Source organism: Lepisma saccharinum, chromosome 3 (genome assembly GCF_977018435.1).
Source record: "Lepisma saccharinum chromosome 3, izLepSacc3.1, whole genome shotgun sequence".
NCBI lineage: Eukaryota > Metazoa > Arthropoda > Insecta > Zygentoma > Lepismatidae > Lepisma > Lepisma saccharinum.
In genome coordinates this window covers 133,657,445-133,675,295 of record NC_139231.1, presented here as the reverse complement: position 1 = coordinate 133,675,295, position 17,851 = coordinate 133,657,445, and the positions used below count along the sequence as shown (strand labels likewise).

General features: G+C 43.0%; 1 protein-coding gene across 2 annotated transcripts in view; it reads right to left on the bottom strand.

Annotated features, from left to right (window-relative positions):
* LOC145985429 (uncharacterized) overlaps nucleotides 1-17,851 on the bottom strand; it is a 232,749-nt gene that overhangs the window by 157,954 nt on the left and 56,944 nt on the right. The window contains exon 1 of one of the 2 annotated variants that reach the window (XM_083119451.1): nucleotides 7,727-7,924. The exons of the other annotated variant lie outside the window; for it this stretch is intronic. Within the exon in view, the coding sequence (XP_082975577.1) occupies nucleotides 7,727-7,779 (53 nt within the window). The 5' untranslated portion in view covers nucleotides 7,780-7,924. Of the gene's footprint in view, nucleotides 1-7,726; nucleotides 7,925-17,851 lie in introns of those variants that run through there. 2 annotated transcript variants of the gene reach the window in all.

The window sequence follows — 17,851 nt, the reverse complement described above, 5'->3', positions numbered from 1 at the left end:
TAAATAATAATACATATATTATTATTTTCGTCATTTATTTGCTCACACACACTGTATATATTTAATCTGTTTCCTTGTTGTCATTTCTTTATGTAGTAGTTTTTATACAGGGTGTCCGAAAAGTAACTGTGCAGTGAGAAAATAGCAACCCTCCATAAAGTGTTTAACATGCAGCGTCGTGTGCAGACCTGTCTTCAGGTCGGAGGAGGACATTTCCAGCATCTCCTGTAGGGAAAAATGCACTGCCGTAAGTACAAATTCAAATTTCACTTCAACATTTCCACTGCACAGTTACTTTTCGGACACCCTTTATAAGTTCTGTCATGTATGTAGTATATTCTAATTTTCCTGTATAAACATGTACTCTGCTAAATCTTCCTTTGTCGGGTTAGGTGGTAGATCAGCATTTGCTGAACATCGCTCAAGAATAAAGACTATTAAAGACTAAAAATACTACAATTACGTTTGATGTAGCAAAAATACACAGATCTTATCATTTCATGCAACAAAACTGTTCCAAGTTTGCATACGTTCTACGTGTTTTTCCAACAATGCAAATAAATTACACATTACTTTGGTGAAATATGTGCGTCTAGCATCCGGGTATGAAAGCCGCTACCAAGATTTTCAGTCTCGCTTTTACGCGTAACTCGGAAATTTCCTATCCTTGAAACAGGGTCTTTTCCCACACTGTAGACGACATACGTTCCGGACCACTGACTCCATCTCCTAGTCTACGCACGCAACGGGGAGGAAACAAACGCAATTAAGAGGAAGTGGACGTCAATAGTAACCAACCTTGGAAACTTATTTTTAGAACTATTACCCATCACGTGACATCACATAGATTAAACTCGACGAAATCTTGCAATAAAGAGAAAAATCATAAAATATGCGAGCTACTTATTTCACTGTCGCATTTCGATACAAATCAGCATACTAACTAACTCTCTAGCATTCATAAACCCAAAGGTTTATGTCTGCAGCAACAGGAGCCTTCCATCTGTCCCTATCCTGGACAAGCTCAATCCAATCTTTTCCATCCTTACAGATTTCCTTTACGTCCATCTCAATGTTATCCTTCCATCTTCGTCTTGGTCTGCCTACTGATCTTTTACCATCAGGTTTCCCAACAAGAATCCTGTAAACTCTTCTTTCCTCTCCTATTCGTGCCACATGGACTACCCACCTAAGTCATCTTGATTTAATATATTATTATATATATAACAATGGATGTGTGTGTGTGGGTGTGTATGTATGTTTGTTCCGGCATAACTCTCGAACGCCTGGAGCACTTTCAACCTAAATTGGTACACGTATCACTTGCAATCTGGAAAGAATACTTTGGGGGTAAGACACCCCTGGCACCCTTAGGGGTGGGATGGGAAGGGTGACATGTAAAAATAATCGAAAACGACCGATATTAAATTCCGCACAAACAAACATGCGTGACTCTATGCATTCCCGCACAACGATAGTGTTTCTCGGGTTGTCTAACATTCAGGCTGATATGACTGTGTTGCGAAAACTGCCGATATTAGTGTGGAATCCATAGTTTTCGGAGTCGCTCTCAACGCCGTTCAACTCCAAGTTCATCACCTATCGGCATGGGGGGGGGGGGAGAGGGGGTGAAAAATAAAATGCCACAAATGACCTAGATTAGTGTCGAATCCATACTTTTCGAAGTCGCTAAGCTAATTGGTGACATTCACGATCACATTTACACTATAGTCAGAATTCATTATTTTCCTGTCCAATACAAGTTTGGGACAAATAAATACCCGGCCAACGCAGGGTAATCAGATAGTTTTTCTAAGAATATCTGGACATAACAAATCAACATATTAACATTTAAAATAAATAAGATTAAAACTGTGCGAAAATACGCGATTTACTAATATTTCCCACAATACTAAAAATAATATACTGTGACGCATACACATTTTCCCCTTTTTTAAAAAATGAGCAAGTTCAGTGTCGATTTCATGATGGCATCGATTAACACAATGAATGCTAAAGGCATCAGAAAGTTATTTCTACACACACAACACCACAGTCGCCAGCAATAAAAATGAGAAGCTTAAATTTTGAAGTACTCCTCTCCTGTGCCTCGGCCAAATACCCTTCAGGGAATTTTGTTCTCTCTCGATTTGTTGGTGATGGAGGATAAGACAATCTACTGTTTTCATTACTATGAACTAGTGTTAGACTTCGTTCTGCAAGTGACCCTTTTCCTAATTGTAAATCATCGCCGAAACCGCTATCAATTTGGTCAAAATCAGCGCCTTCTTCTATCATAAGTGTTGTTAAGCTCTTCAACAACCAGCCTCTTCTTCAAACAACTGATCTGTTTTAATCTAAACCTTCGTCTTAAGAATAGCGAAGAATGCAAACACGAAAAAGGAAAACAGAGAAGAGGAAGGGACTCTACGAAGTGAAGTATAAAAAAAAGTCGGAGTGTACATGGGAGAAACAAAAAAAGAGGATGAATGACAGTTTGAAAGAACCTAGGGATGATGTACGACTTAAGAGAGAGAAATGCGATATTTAAGCACACGAGAGAAACAGGGTATGACATAGAGTGAGATGAGGCTAAGCAGATAGGAAGGGAGAAGAGAGTACTAGTGAGAAAATGGAAGGAGACCAAGGAAATAGAGAAGAAAGGGGAAGAAGACAGAATGAACTGAAATGGGGAACTGAAGATAAACAAAGAATGGAAGAAGTTGTTAGAAAGAGTGGAAAGGACAAGAGCGAAGGAGGAGAAAAGAAGGAAGAGGAATGAAGAAAGAAAGGATGAAGAAAAAGAGCATGAGATAAGGAGTCCAACCACGTTCCAGATGAAAGGAAATGTTTACCTAAATCCTCTGTCAGGTGAAACAACAGTTGACAGTCTTCTTCAAACTCTGTACCAAATACAAATGAAATAAATTACAAAACAGGAATATTTATATGCATACGAAAATCGCTCCCCTCCAGACACAAGATTATTACAAAGTTGTTTATCTGGAACATTTGGAAGGGAATGTTCCAGATAAACAACTTTGTAATAATCTTGTGTCTGGAGGGGAGCGATTTTCGTATGCATATAAATATTCCTGTTTTGTAATTTATTTCATTTGTATTTGGTACAGAGTCTGAAGAAGACCTTGCTATAAGGGTCTTTTTTTCTATAAGGTTAAAACGTAACGTTTAGTTTTATGTTTTAATAAAATAAATTCTGCCTTGGTTATCAGGGAAACAAGGCTTAATGGTGTTACCCTTCATTTAACACTAATCGTACCTGTTGAATCAGACGGTCGCTTTCGCCTTGTAGTCTAGGGATATTGGGTTCGATTTAAGGTGGAGGCCCATTGTGCAATGGTTTGGATACCACTTTCAACTGGGGTGTAAGGGGCGACCCTTTACAAAGACACCCAAATGTCAATCTCTCTTCCACGTAGTACACCCTGCACTGCATTTTGCACACTAGCGAGCTTCTGGAATCTGGAATCATAGCCAGTATAATCCTCTGTGGGACTCGTATTTTGTTCTCCCTTCGTCCATCCCATCTTATATATTCATCTTCATCACTGCCAGAAAAGCGAAGTAAAATAAACTAAACCAATCAATCAAACCCAGTTTAAACTGTGGGTCCAGTCCCGATTAGCCGTGTGTGCATAAAGTGCATTCCAAAATTTGAATCGGACGATGCTTTCATATCCAACCATTTCACAACTGAAATTAATCTAGAATAATTCTCTGAAGTCTCTCAAAATTCAGCCGCACCTTCCTCCTTATTGGAATCCCAATTTCGCATTTATAATGCTTGCACATTTCTCCGTTGTCAGGAACAGCCTCTTAACCTACTTTAATTGCAGACTTCCTGATCACCCTTAGCATTTCCCTTACAGCTGCCGGCTTAAGAGATTTAAAATGCTAATGGCGCTTAGTTCACCGTCTCACCCCCTGCAGAAGATTTTCCTCGCCTTGAAATTTCCTCCAAGAAAACGCTTCCGAAAGACGCTCCTCCGGGCATGAAACGCCCACGAGGGAAAGTTGGGAACTCCCGACCGGGATGCACCAAGCGCTGAAATTTCGTATGCAAAGAGGGTAGGCATACTTGAACGGGGGTCTTGGGCTCCAGCGCGATTCTGCACAATCGTTGATTCCATATGGGGCGCTCTTGTCCAGCGCTCTGGAAGCTTCTTCATCCTTATATGACCGTGAACGATATTTACTTACGGTCGAGTTGATGCAATGTCCGGGGTTTGGTGGAATAACCGCGTAAAGGAGAGTTCCAGTAAAAGGAACAGCCACGGGCAAGATTAGGCCCGAAATAGATTAAGAATGAAAGCATTAATCGTATGAAAGGAACAACCGTTGACAGGATCACGATCTAAATAACAACCGGGAAGGAACAACTTCTAAAATTACGCGCAAAAGGAACAACCGCAAAAACGATTAAGTGCAAAAGGAACAACCGCAAAAACGATTAAGTGCAAAAGGAACAACAGCGTAAATGATTAAGCGCAAAAGGAACAACCGCGAAAATGATTAAGCGCAAAAGGAACAACCGCTAAAATGATTAAGTGCAAAAGCAACAACCGCGAAAATGATTAAGCGTGAAAAGTTGATTTCTTGACTAATTTTGTTATTATGCGTCGGTTTTCTGTCACTTTTTGACTAATCGCAACGATAAGTGTGAACGAAACAATTGTGAAAGGATTAAGCGTGGAAGAAAAAGGTTATGTGGCAAGATTAAGCACGAAAGTAACGACCGTGAAAACGACGAAGAGTGAAAGGAACAACCGTGAAAATGATGAAGCGTGAAAGAAACGAACCGCCAACAGAAATAACCACGAAAGAAACAACTGCCAACAGCATTACACGCGAAAAAAAAAAAAAAAAAAGAACCAAAAATGAGAAATATCATCTGCGAAACGGATTCAGACTTTTAGAACACTCGGTAAAAACGAAAATCTGGTGAGTTCGGGTTCAGAAGTGCGTATGCATTTTTGAACAGCACATAACAAAACAAAAATACCTTGTGGTGCAACAGCCGTCCGAGAGCCAGGTTCTGCCAAGAGCGCATTGAGTCCCATCTCCGCTGTTTCTCGCTTTTTGAGACCATAGTTCGTTACTATTCCTTCCGAGTAGCTTCCCAATTGTCCTCGCTATGCTGGGTCAACACCAAAATTCTGGAACTCCCACCGGGAATCGAACCCGATTCCGCTCGCATCATCCGAATACGTCCATTTAAGTGTTGATGTCTCCAAAAATTTTAATTCCATCAATCAGTTTAAAGAACTGTTGGCCCTGTGCGGATTAGCCTATTTATGCGTAAAAGTGGATTTATTGATTAATTTAGTTTGTGTTTTAATTCAGCTTTATGCACAGTGAGGATAATCGGGACTGGACCTACAGTTTAAAGTGGGATCCGAACCACTATGTGCCTCCACAGGGTATCGAATCCGGGACCCCTTGATTACAAGACGACGACGCTACCACTGCGCCATCCGGGAGGTCCCGTAAAAGTGGATTTAAAGCAAAACTCTAACTACATGTATATGTACACAAACGTGTGTGTAGGAATATTTATTCATTTGTATATTATAGGAGTTGAAACTGCTGACAACAGCATTTAATGCCTTATTACAAGTCAGTGGCGGCGATTAGGGGGAGCAGTTGTCCCCCCACTTTTGCCCATGCACTATACTAAATCTTATGTACAAAGGTAAATACACTGTATTCCCCTCCCCCTTCGTTTTGACACTTTGCCCCCTCGCGGTTTTGGAACACAATTGCCGCCACTGACAACAGTTGTACACAAAGAACACATAACACACAATTACAAGTTGACCGAAATACGAACATTTAGATAAAACCAGTCATTTGTTTTATTCCTCCTTTATTTACCACGGGAAAGAACGACCTCTCTAGTCTCGCTGTATCACGTGCAGCCTTCGCTTCCGCTCCAATAGAATGCACGCCGTCTCCACAAAAAGTCCGAGAGTGATTCACCGAGGAACGCGCATTCCTCCGCAATCAAAGCTCCTGGCATGGCGCGGGTCCGTTTCCAAGACAAACTCGAAATGTTTCAATACGCGAGACGGTTGCGTGACTTCTTCCTATCTTGCGTTCCAAGAAATATGCCAACAACTTGGCACAAGGCGGCGAGAATTCTTCAGTGCTGTTTGTTTAATATCTGCACCCAAAATGAAAATTGTTTGATTAATGTCAGCCGAACGGAAGGAATGTCCAATGGAAAAAGGAGGGAGGGAATATTTGAACCTCATTCCAGAATGTGTTCGATATGATTCCACTCTTTATGGTCATGAAAATGGTCTATAGTTGTCTCTGTCAATCCTCCCTCACAGACGCACATATCTCTTTGCAGTGTTAGTCTGCAGGTTGGAAGCGAGTCATAAGTCCCGAGGTCTCCAATCAACAAGTGAGCCGCTGATGTCATCTCAACCTAGCACCTATCGCTAAGCCTCTCGCTCACGCTATACACTGTTAGTAGGCTCGCTAGATGGACTCATGTGGTTGATTGATTTATTTAGTTTATTTTACTTCGCGTTTTGTGCCTCTTGACTAATTTGCGAAGATGGGGATCAGTTATGAAATGATGAAATTGATGAATGGAAATTCACAAACAACCAAGCCCGAGCGGGATTCGAACCCGGGACCCTTGGCGTTCATGTGGTTGACTAGAGGTGTTCCGAAAGTAATCTGACTATACTTAATCGTGGCTCATGTCTATCGTCGCGGTTAAAGTGGATGAAACAAACTATATACAAACAAAGAGTGCGTCCTGATTATAAACCACATACATTAAAGCACTATAATAGCCAAATAATATAAAGATACAACAACAATGGTACCGAAACAATCGCACATGCAGTTTTGTTAATTGTTGTCGGTTTTCTGCCAAATCTGTCTAATTGTGATGAGGATGAGCGATGATTTGCTATATTGGATGATGAAGGGACATTTACGAAGAACCTATCCTGGATTCGAACCGGGATCTTCTGTGGTAAGATCTAAAGACGTAAACATTCCTAGCCTGACAACAATGGCCTGGAAACAACCAAACCCTCGCAACAATAGCATGGAAACAACCGAACCCTCGCAACAGTGGCATGCAAACAACCGAATCCTCGCAACAGTGGCATGTAAACAACCAAACCCCTGCAACAATGGCATGTGAACAGCCGAACCCTCGCAACAATGGCATGGAAACAATCGAACCGACGCAACGATGGCATGGAAACAATCGAACCTTCGAAACAATGGCTTGGAACCAACCGGCCTCCTTACAACAACAGCACTGAAACAGCCGAAGCCTCGTTTTAAAGACACGCAAAAAAGGAATCTTCACAAAAATGGCATGGAAACAAACAGAATATCATAACAATGGGACGGAAACAATCAAAATCTCATGACAATGGCATGGAAACAATCCGAATCTCAAGACAGTTACTTGCGATCAATCAAAAATTCACAACAATGGCATAGAAACAACCGAACCCTCACAACAATGGCACGAAACAACCGGAGCCTACCGACAATGGCATGAAAGAGTCAAATTCTCACAAAGGTAGGTAACATCCGAGATCTCAAGGCAATGCAATCAGATGCAGCTCGAAAAGACCTTGTAAATTTTATAGTCCCCTGTTGATTTTACGACTTTGCTTTTTTTTACGACCTGGGGCTTTTGAGGAAAGCCAATAATCTTGATCCTTACCTGGATGCTTGCTGAGCGCGCGGAGATTTCTTCAAAGGCTTTTTGGGGGACATATCTTCCACCTCCGCGTTTTCGTTCGAGGCAACAGGAACACAGCGTGAAGGATGGCAGGCACTTGCATGATGATTCCCTCTTCGCCCGTGTCTACACCTTCATTCTCGTGAATGCGGGAACGACAACACAAAACACTCCCGATGGCTCCTTCGCACGACTGTTATCTTCTCCGCAAGACACTTAAAGCCCTAATGCTGCGGCGGTCTTTTCTGCAAACAGATGCTCGCCATGTGGTTTCGGTCACTCGGGATGCTGCGTAGCGCTGATGCTAGAATCGTTCCTGAAAAAAATCCCTCACGCAATAAAAAATCCCACTTCCCCTCAAAAAATCCCTTCCTTAGGCTGGTAAGGTTAGAAAACACTGAATCCGTAGCCAAAACACTTAAGGTACTCCTGGACCTCGTGTTTCTTTTCTCTAAAATTATGCCTCGTCTCTAAGGGGTGGCCTTTTCGGTAGATACCCATGGGTACACGGTACACTGGAATACACACCCTGTAGGTAACGAACTCTGGCGCCTGAAACCACAGTCAGTGTAATCATATGTGCGCTGTGTGTCATGTGCGATGAGTTCCCCATTATAGAATAAACATTTTTCCTAGCTACGATTTCAGTTCTCAGTTCGGCTCTTGATAAGAAGTTTATCTTCGAAAGAGAATTTTAATATTTTTTTATTTTTTTTGCTTTGATTCGTAGGACCTGGTCTTTACTTTACTATTGATAACGAGGTTACCAGCTCTATATGCAAACAGGTTTCGCTTGTTCTTTATTTTACTATTAACAAGGGGCTTTCCCTCCCGTATTACATAACGGATACAAATAGCCTAAGTTCTAACGCACTCATTAAACTTTTAAATTAATCGATCACCTACGATATCCAAAGGGTTTCCCGGATAGCGTAGTGGATTACGCTGTCGTTTTGTTATCAAGAGGTTCTTGGTTCTATCACGATTAAAGATAGCTAAATGAAAAAGCAGCTCTAACAGTCCCTGGCCCTTACGGAACTGTTGTGCTACGGTTTAGTAAAGGTTTTAAGAAGCGATGTCAGATTGAACAAATAGGTTTACATTCTGTGACTTGGTCGTATAGGAGTAACAATTGTTTATTTAAAAATAAAGTGTAAAATAGACCATGGATACTCCCACACTATAAGATCTTGTGACATTGGTTCATGCAAATACGTGTACTTCAAATAAACAGATTCGATTCTTAGCAGGGATAGGCCTGCATTGCACTCTACTTCGGATCCAATTTTAAACTGTAGGTCCAGAGCCTCGCCGTAACGTCGTAGCCTTGTAATCAAGAAGTCCCTGGTGAAGGCAGCACATAGTGGTTCGGATCCCACTTTAAACTGTAGGGCCCAGTCCCGATTAGCCTATCTGTGCATAAAGTGGACTTAAAAATCAAAACTTAAACTGAAGGTCTAGTCCTTATTACACTCCATGTGCATAAAATGAACCCAAAACGAACTCTGAAGCAAATGTTTTGTTTTGATTCCACTATTCCAGAATATGAAAAAAATCCCAAATTTATACTATGGGAGGGAAATTTCTTTAACCCGCTTCCAAGATGAATTACCCACTATCTGTTCAACACTGCTGCGTAGCTCAGGGAAGATGCCGCTCTCAGCAGGCAAAGGGGTAAAAAAGATCAGCGGCGGAGGGAGGAAAGAACTATTTCTGGTGTGGGCGTGTCTCCGCGATGGGGCCCGTGGGAGATGAGGCAGACGGATTTCTACAAGGCAACATCCCCCAAAGCACGCATCAGGAAGCCTCCCCCTCCCTCCTCCTGCCCACACGCCAGCCTCTTTTAGAGACGCATCTGTCACTTCGGATCCTACCGCATAAATGATCGGACGCATTTGCCAAAAAAAAATTCGGCCTCAGCATCTGCACGAAGTGACCAAATATGGTTCGCTAAATTAGCAAATTCTATATGGACGCTGATATAATGCTCTACTCCGGCAATCGCTATTATAACACTACGTTCTTTAAAATGACTGATGGTACACACTAGCCTTTATCTCACGCTAAACGCTTGGAAACTGATAGACTTCAAAAGTCTCAGATGACCTATAAAAATGACAATAGACAATAGAATCTTGGAAGTATATATGCTCGTACATAACACCACCATATTTCATAATTGAAATTAATAATTATTAATTACTATCAACGAAAATATATTTTATGTCTGATAATATAATCACCAAAACGTCAAACATGTATTTCCTAATTTCGAAGATTCTCCTGCGCATACTATTAATAACCAATCGTATCCAATAACTGTTTTTAAATTGTAATAATAATAATAATAATAATAATAACCCGTGGAGTAACAGCCAGTGAGGGCCAGTGCCTACCTACCGACTGCAGACAGGTGGGAGGAATATCATCCAACCAGTTACGGGGTGACGTGTGGTCAGCACGACGAACCCCCCGTCATTGTTGTAAGTTTGCTATCACCGGTTTACGTTACTCATTCATATCTTCACAGTTTCCTCTCGATGGTGGGTGGACACCGGTCCCATATGCAGGCCAAAATCTCAGGAAAAGTTGTTATGCTTGTTCCAGGCAGGGTTGTTAAAGGTCAATGAACCCATAAATTCTAATGGGTTCTATTGAGTCCCGATGCAGGACCGGAACTATTTTCTCGCAGAATTTAAATTCGGTCCAAGTTGCGTATTGTTTCATTGAAAAAGATTCCTGGACCGCATTTAAATTGATCCAGAAAAAAGGTTCCTCAACCGTATTTAAATTGAGCCGGAAAAAGGGTTCCTGGACTGTATTTATTAAATTCATCCTGAAAAAAGGTTTCTGTTTCGAATTGAATACTTTATACATAAAAAGGTTCTTTACGGCCTAGAAACCATTAACTCTTGCTGATTTTCTCTTCTGGATGGGATTTGAATTTATTTACAATTCCTGGAAATTAACAACCCTGGGATTATTAAGGATCTAGAAATCCATACATTCTAATGGGTTCTATTGTCACGGTATCTAGTGACTGGTAAAACGCAGTTCGATAAAAATTATTTTTGTTTATTGATTCATTTTATGCACCAGCTTAAAAGTGTGAGGTTCTTTATTTTGTGGATAAATTTGTATCCAAGCCAGACGTCGGGAGCTGGGGACAGGTTTTTCTTGAGTGACAGCGGAACTGTCTTTTCGGCTTAGGACAGGACATATTTGCACCAACACGGAGATAAGGAAAGATTGTTTTCGCCGCTACCGAGCTTGAGTCGCAGCAGGCGTTCGAACCCATGTTCACGGATGACCAGGAAAGCCAGCTGGAGCTCAAGTCCTGCAAGGATCGACGACGCGCACTTGACCGCGTTTCAAGACAATGGAGAGAGGTCATTTCCACCCCCTCAGAAAGAGAAGCGAAGCCACCTTAGCGTCATTCCCAACGGACGAATTTGAATCTCTCTTAAATACGCGGTGCTACCATCCCAGACACAGTTTTTACCCGGATTTCATAGAGAGAGCATCTCCGCGCTACACTCTCGCGTGATCATTGCTTTGTGTCCGTGAACTTTGTTTCCTTACGTACTGTGAGCGACTTGCAGATAGGGAGTTACCAGTGTGCGCCTTATTTTGGTGAAGATTACGCGGTGATTTGTTTTTGCCAAGCGTGGGCTACATAAGGATGGAGGGCTAAAGAAGATAGAGAAGGAGGGGCCGTCGCTCCCCCTGACGCCTGCAACGACGCCGAAGCCAGCCAGACGACGCCAAAACCAACCACTGCCCAAAGCCCGAAGGACGCTTTCAGATCGACGTCCCAACCAAAGCCCGAAGGACGTCTTCAGAACGACGCCAATCGAAGCCAGAGGGAGAGATTGAAGGACGACTCCAGAACGACGCCAATCGAAGCCAGAGGGAGAGATTGAAGGACGACTCCAGAACGACGCTTCCTGAACGACGCCGAATCGAAGCCGTCACCAGAGAGATTCCGAACCGACGCGTGACCACGTACACCCGACGCTAGTGACGAGATGAACGCCCGAAGTTCTGAGGAGGTGCAAGTACAACAGATCGTCGCAATTATTCTTCGTCGCGATCGACCTTGGAGGACAATTTCGCCACAAAGGAACCGTGTGCAAGTCCCGCGTCCAGGAGAGATGAATGACCACGCCATGTAGCAGAGTCTGGTACAGTATACTTCAGAGGGTCTCATGTACATGTAAACGTGCGTCGTTAGTATCAACACCGTACAGTTAACGCCGAAGTCTCACTTATTCGCAAAGTTACTCAGGAAAAACCTAAACCTAACCCCGCGTCTGATAATTTTTGGTATTGTTGTAAAAAAGGGTTATTTCATGTTCTGATATTCTAATTTAATTGTCTGCATTCAGCGTTACAAGCTCCATTTCATTTCTTTAATGTTTAGTGTAAATTGTCAAAAGGTGTGCTCCATTTTTTGTGTAACCAACCGCCCCGTCGCGCCATTTAATTTGTCAATACTTGACTGATGAGTTTTTTTTAATTGTGGAAAGCGTAGTTGTTTTTATTGCAAGGTCGTGTGCGTGAAATAGTATTATTTGTTGCATAGTGGTTTTTAAGGTAATTTTTGCTCGCGCCGACGATTGATTAGTGTATTCCGGCAGCTGGAGCCATTTAAGTTTTTGCATCACTATGTAATTGAGTGGTTGTTCTCATGGGACGAGAGAGGCTTGTGTGTAATGCCCCCGTCCGGGAAACTTGTAATATGTCGTCCTTACGACTCGATGCATACGTTCATTCGAACGAAAGATTTAACCACGCCGACCCAATTGTCTTAGTTAACCGCTTTCCGAGGGCTGGCACTTAAGTTAATTTAAAAGAGCACAGGAGCTGGTAGACAAATGCCTTAAATTCACATAAAGGTTTAAAAATTAAAAGGAATGATATGTTAATGAGATCCATGATTTGTATCCATACTTCATATGTAAAAATACCTCATGTGTGTGAAAGAGAGATAGAGTGAATGTTGGGAGAGCTTGAGGAGGCTTTGTAAACAGTTGTTGATTGCAATATTTTTTGTTGTTACAATATATATTCACTTTTTTACCGTTCGTCAGTGTTGTTATTTGACGTTTTTCAGGTACCAGATATTATGCTATTAGTGTTTTATGATTGTTCGAATCTACATATCAAAGGTAAACAAAACAGTGTAACATTTCAAGGTATTAATCTCCGCCTCGCGATAGTATGACAATAAACGACCGTCTCAGTACCGAACTTGATAACTGGACCGTGAGTCACGACCGGTTTCCCGTACACATAACGACGTTTGGCCCCGTGCCGGGGTATGATTGACACGTCATTTCGGGGACCGGGAGTGCACTCGTTACATTTGGCGCCGCGAACATGGGACGGCAACTTTTGTCATGTCTTTCCAGGAAAACCAGGTTGCGAGAGCGATAGAAATTTCATTGTTGTATACGTCATGCATAAAATTCTTGTGTTAGGTTCCTGGTTATTTGTGTGTTTTTCGTTTTGTATTTCGAGGGTTATTTTCATGTATTTGTCGTATGTTCACGTGTAAGGACACGTTATTGGGCGTAATTGGTAACAATAGGGCAGAGATTTTTTTTCGGCGAAAGCAACAAGGGCAGCTGCATAGGGCATTTTTATGTACTTTTTGTGTATTTTTTTTGGTTTTTGGCGTAATTTATGGCATCAGGCTGAGTTGCGGGATAAGGGATTCCCGACGGACCTCCTTTTTCTTTTTATGTATCGATTTGTAATTCACATTTTGTGTGAGCTCGCGTAAGTTTGCGTAACTGTTCCAAAGTGCGACAGAAGATTGAGCAGATAATTAACGAAAGGCCTTCATGAGATTAAGAAATCGTCGTATAGACTGTTTGAACAAGAGTGACGTCATGATGGTTTGCGAGGCTTGTGGAAAGGAATTTGCTGATTTCGAAATCGACAGCGAGGGGGCCAGACCGGCTTGTCCCCAGTGCAAGGGCCCGTTGGATATGGAAAGGGAGATACCAAGTGCCCAAGGGGGTACATCGTCACGTGCGGACAGCGACCACAGCAAGGAACAAGATGACGTAGGAAGTGGCAGTGGTGCCAACCAATTCCAGCTCATCCTCCAGATGCTCCAAGGGATGCGTACCGACTCCGAGAGGTTGCAAGCCAACATGCAAGAAATGAAAACCGAAATGCAAGGGGTCCAGACCAACATCCAGGGATTGGAAACCAGAGTCCAAACCAACATCCAGGGATTGCAGGCTGAGGTGCAAGGGATGCAGACCGACGTACGAGGGATGGAAGAACGCCTCCAAGGGACGGTTCGCGCCTCCGGAGAAGAAATAAAGCAACAACTCCTTCAGACGATCCAAGAATCCGAGGCTCGAATCGAATCCAGGATCGCCAGGACCGACGCTCGCGTCAATGAACAGGAAGCCAAGGTGGCAACACTGGCGCAGAGCGTAAGTGAGCAGGAAGGAGCTTTGCAACACATCGGCCAACAATGTGCACAGCTGGAGTCAGCCTGTAATCGGAGCAACGATGCCCCCGAGCGACAAGTGCGGCGAGCAGCGAACCCAGCGGAAGGGAATTCCGAGAAGATAAAGGGAATCCAGGAAAAACTGCAACAATTGAACGTAGCCGACGTTCCGGGATCACCGCGAGAGCCGGCAGCTATGACGTCATCGCAGCCAGCTGAAGTTCCTTCGTCTTCAAGGCGCGCGAGTGACGCAAGACCGACTACGCTTGTCAACGGAGGAAGCGAAGTGGAACCTGGACTACATCCTCCATCGCCGCGACCGTTCGAAGCCCAAACTTCATCCCGGGAAGATATACGGTCTGAACCAGCACCAACGAGAAGAGCTCTGTTCCCGCCTGAATATAAAAAACATTTCAAGAAGTTCTCCGGGGACGACCGGATATCGCCGTCTGCCCTCGTCGAGGAATTCGAAGCAACAGCCCGGGGGTTAGGACTGACGGATGGAGAGCGATTGCTTGTACTGAAAGGCTGGATGCAAGGTCGAGCAAAGAACTGGCTGGATCAGAATGAAAGACACTTTCATTCGTACTCGGCGTTTAGGGAAGCCTTCCTAACGCACTTTCCACGCTCTATGCAAGTGAAGGGAAAGATCAAGAAGCCGTTTTTCATGTACGACGGGCCGTATTTTTGCAGACAAATGCAAAAGGTGGAACTGCTCCGACGAAAAGCGCCAAGAGTGGTTAGCGCGATATAAAAGCACAAGCGAGTCTTTGGTTTGAATTCTGATAAGGATGTGAGGTACATTTATCCTATTTTTGTGTAAATTATTGAGTGTATAATATGCATATTTATTATGTAAATTGGAGGTATCATTTATATCATGTGTTTTGTGTTATCGAACTGGTTAATTTTCTTTGTACAGGGTGTTAAAAAATTTGTAGTCAAAATTTCATGCCCCTGAGTAGTAAAAAATTTTATACGCCTACAGAATTTTTTGATCGGAAGGAGGGCGAAATGTCACGGTATCTAGTGACTGGTAAAACGCAGTTCGATAAAAATTATTTTTGTTTATTGATTCATTTTATGCACCAGCTTAAAAGTGTGAGGTTCTTTATTTTGTGGATAAATTTGTATCCAAGCCAGACGTCGGGAGCTGGGGACAGGTTTTTCTTGAGTGACAGCGGAACTGTCTTTTCGGCTTAGGACAGGACATATTTGCACCAACACGGAGATAAGGAAAGATTGTTTTCGCCGCTACCGAGCTTGAGTCGCAGCAGGCGTTCGAACCCATGTTCACGGATGACCAGGAAAGCCAGCTGGAGCTCAAGTCCTGCAAGGATCGACGACGCGCACTTGACCGCGTTTCAAGACAATGGAGAGAGGTCATTTCCACCCCCTCAGAAAGAGAAGCGAAGCCACCTTAGCGTCATTCCCAACGGACGAATTTGAATCTCTCTTAAATACGCGGTGCTACCATCCCAGACACAGTTTTTACCCGGATTTCATAGAGAGAGCATCTCCGCGCTACACTCTCGCGTGATCATTGCTTTGTGTCCGTGAACTTTGTTTCCTTACGTACTGTGAGCGACTTGCAGATAGGGAGTTACCAGTGTGCGCCTTATTTTGGTGAAGATTACGCGGTGATTTGTTTTTGCCAAGCGTGGGCTACATAAGGATGGAGGGCTAAAGAAGATAGAGAAGGAGGGGCCGTCGCTCCCCCTGACGCCTGCAACGACGCCGAAGCCAGCCAGACGACGCCAAAACCAACCACTGCCCAAAGCCCGAAGGACGCTTTCAGATCGACGTCCCAACCAAAGCCCGAAGGACGTCTTCAGAACGACGCCAATCGAAGCCAGAGGGAGAGATTGAAGGACGACTCCAGAACGACGCCAATCGAAGCCAGAGGGAGAGATTGAAGGACGACTCCAGAACGACGCTTCCTGAACGACGCCGAATCGAAGCCGTCACCAGAGAGATTCCGAACCGACGCGTGACCACGTACACCCGACGCTAGTGACGAGATGAACGCCCGAAGTTCTGAGGAGGTGCAAGTACAACAGATCGTCGCAATTATTCTTCGTCGCGATCGACCTTGGAGGACAATTTCGCCACAAAGGAACCGTGTGCAAGTCCCGCGTCCAGGAGAGATGAATGACCACGCCATGTAGCAGAGTCTGGTACAGTATACTTCAGAGGGTCTCATGTACATGTAAACGTGCGTCGTTAGTATCAACACCGTACAGTTAACGCCGAAGTCTCACTTATTCGCAAAGTTACTCAGGAAAAACCTAAACCTAACCCCGCGTCTGATAATTTTTGGTATTGTTGTAAAAAAGGGTTATTTCATGTTCTGATATTCTAATTTAATTGTCTGCATTCAGCGTTACAAGCTCCATTTCATTTCTTTAATGTTTAGTGTAAATTGTCAAAAGGTGTGCTCCATTTTTTGTGTAACCAACCGCCCCGTCGCGCCATTTAATTTGTCAATACTTGACTGATGAGTTTTTTTTAATTGTGGAAAGCGTAGTTGTTTTTATTGCAAGGTCGTGTGCGTGAAATAGTATTATTTGTTGCATAGTGGTTTTTAAGGTAATTTTTGCTCGCGCCGACGATTGATTAGTGTATTCCGGCAGCTGGAGCCATTTAAGTTTTTGCATCACTATGTAATTGAGTGGTTGTTCTCATGGGACGAGAGAGGCTTGTGTGTAATGCCCCCGTCCGGGAAACTTGTAATATGTCGTCCTTACGACTCGATGCATACGTTCATTCGAACGAAAGATTTAACCACGCCGACCCAATTGTCTTAGTTAACCGCTTTCCGAGGGCTGGCACTTAAGTTAATTTAAAAGAGCACAGGAGCTGGTAGACAAATGCCTTAAATTCACATAAAGGTTTAAAAATTAAAAGGAATGATATGTTAATGAGATCCATGATTTGTATCCATACTTCATATGTAAAAATACCTCATGTGTGTGAAAGAGAGATAGAGTGAATGTTGGGAGAGCTTGAGGAGGCTTTGTAAACAGTTGTTGATTGCAATATTTTTTGTTGTTACAATATATATTCACTTTTTTACCGTTCGTCAGTGTTGTTATTTGACGTTTTTCAGGTACCAGATATTATGCTATTAGTGTTTTATGATTGTTCGAATCTACATATCAAAGGTAAACAAAACAGTGTAACATTTCAAGGTATTAATCTCCGCCTCGCGATAGTATGACAATAAACGACCGTCTCAGTACCGAACTTGATAACTGGACCGTGAGTCACGACCGGTTTCCCGTACACATAACGACGTTTGGCCCCGTGCCGGGGTATGATTGACACGTCATTTCGGGGACCGGGAGTGCACTCGTTACACTATTTGGTTCCGTAACAGGACGGGAACTTTTTTTCTCGCACAATTTAAATTCGGTACAAGTTGTGTTTTGTTTCATTGAAAAGGTTTCCTGGATCGTATTGAAATTTATCCAGAAAAAAGGTTCTTGGACCGTATTTAAATTGAGCCGGAAAAAAGTTCCTGGGTCGAATTTAAATTCAGTTTGAAAAAAGGTTCCTGGACCGTATTTAAATTGATCTGGTAAAAAAGGCTCCTGGACCAAATTGCAATACTTTACAGATAAAAAGGTTCTTAC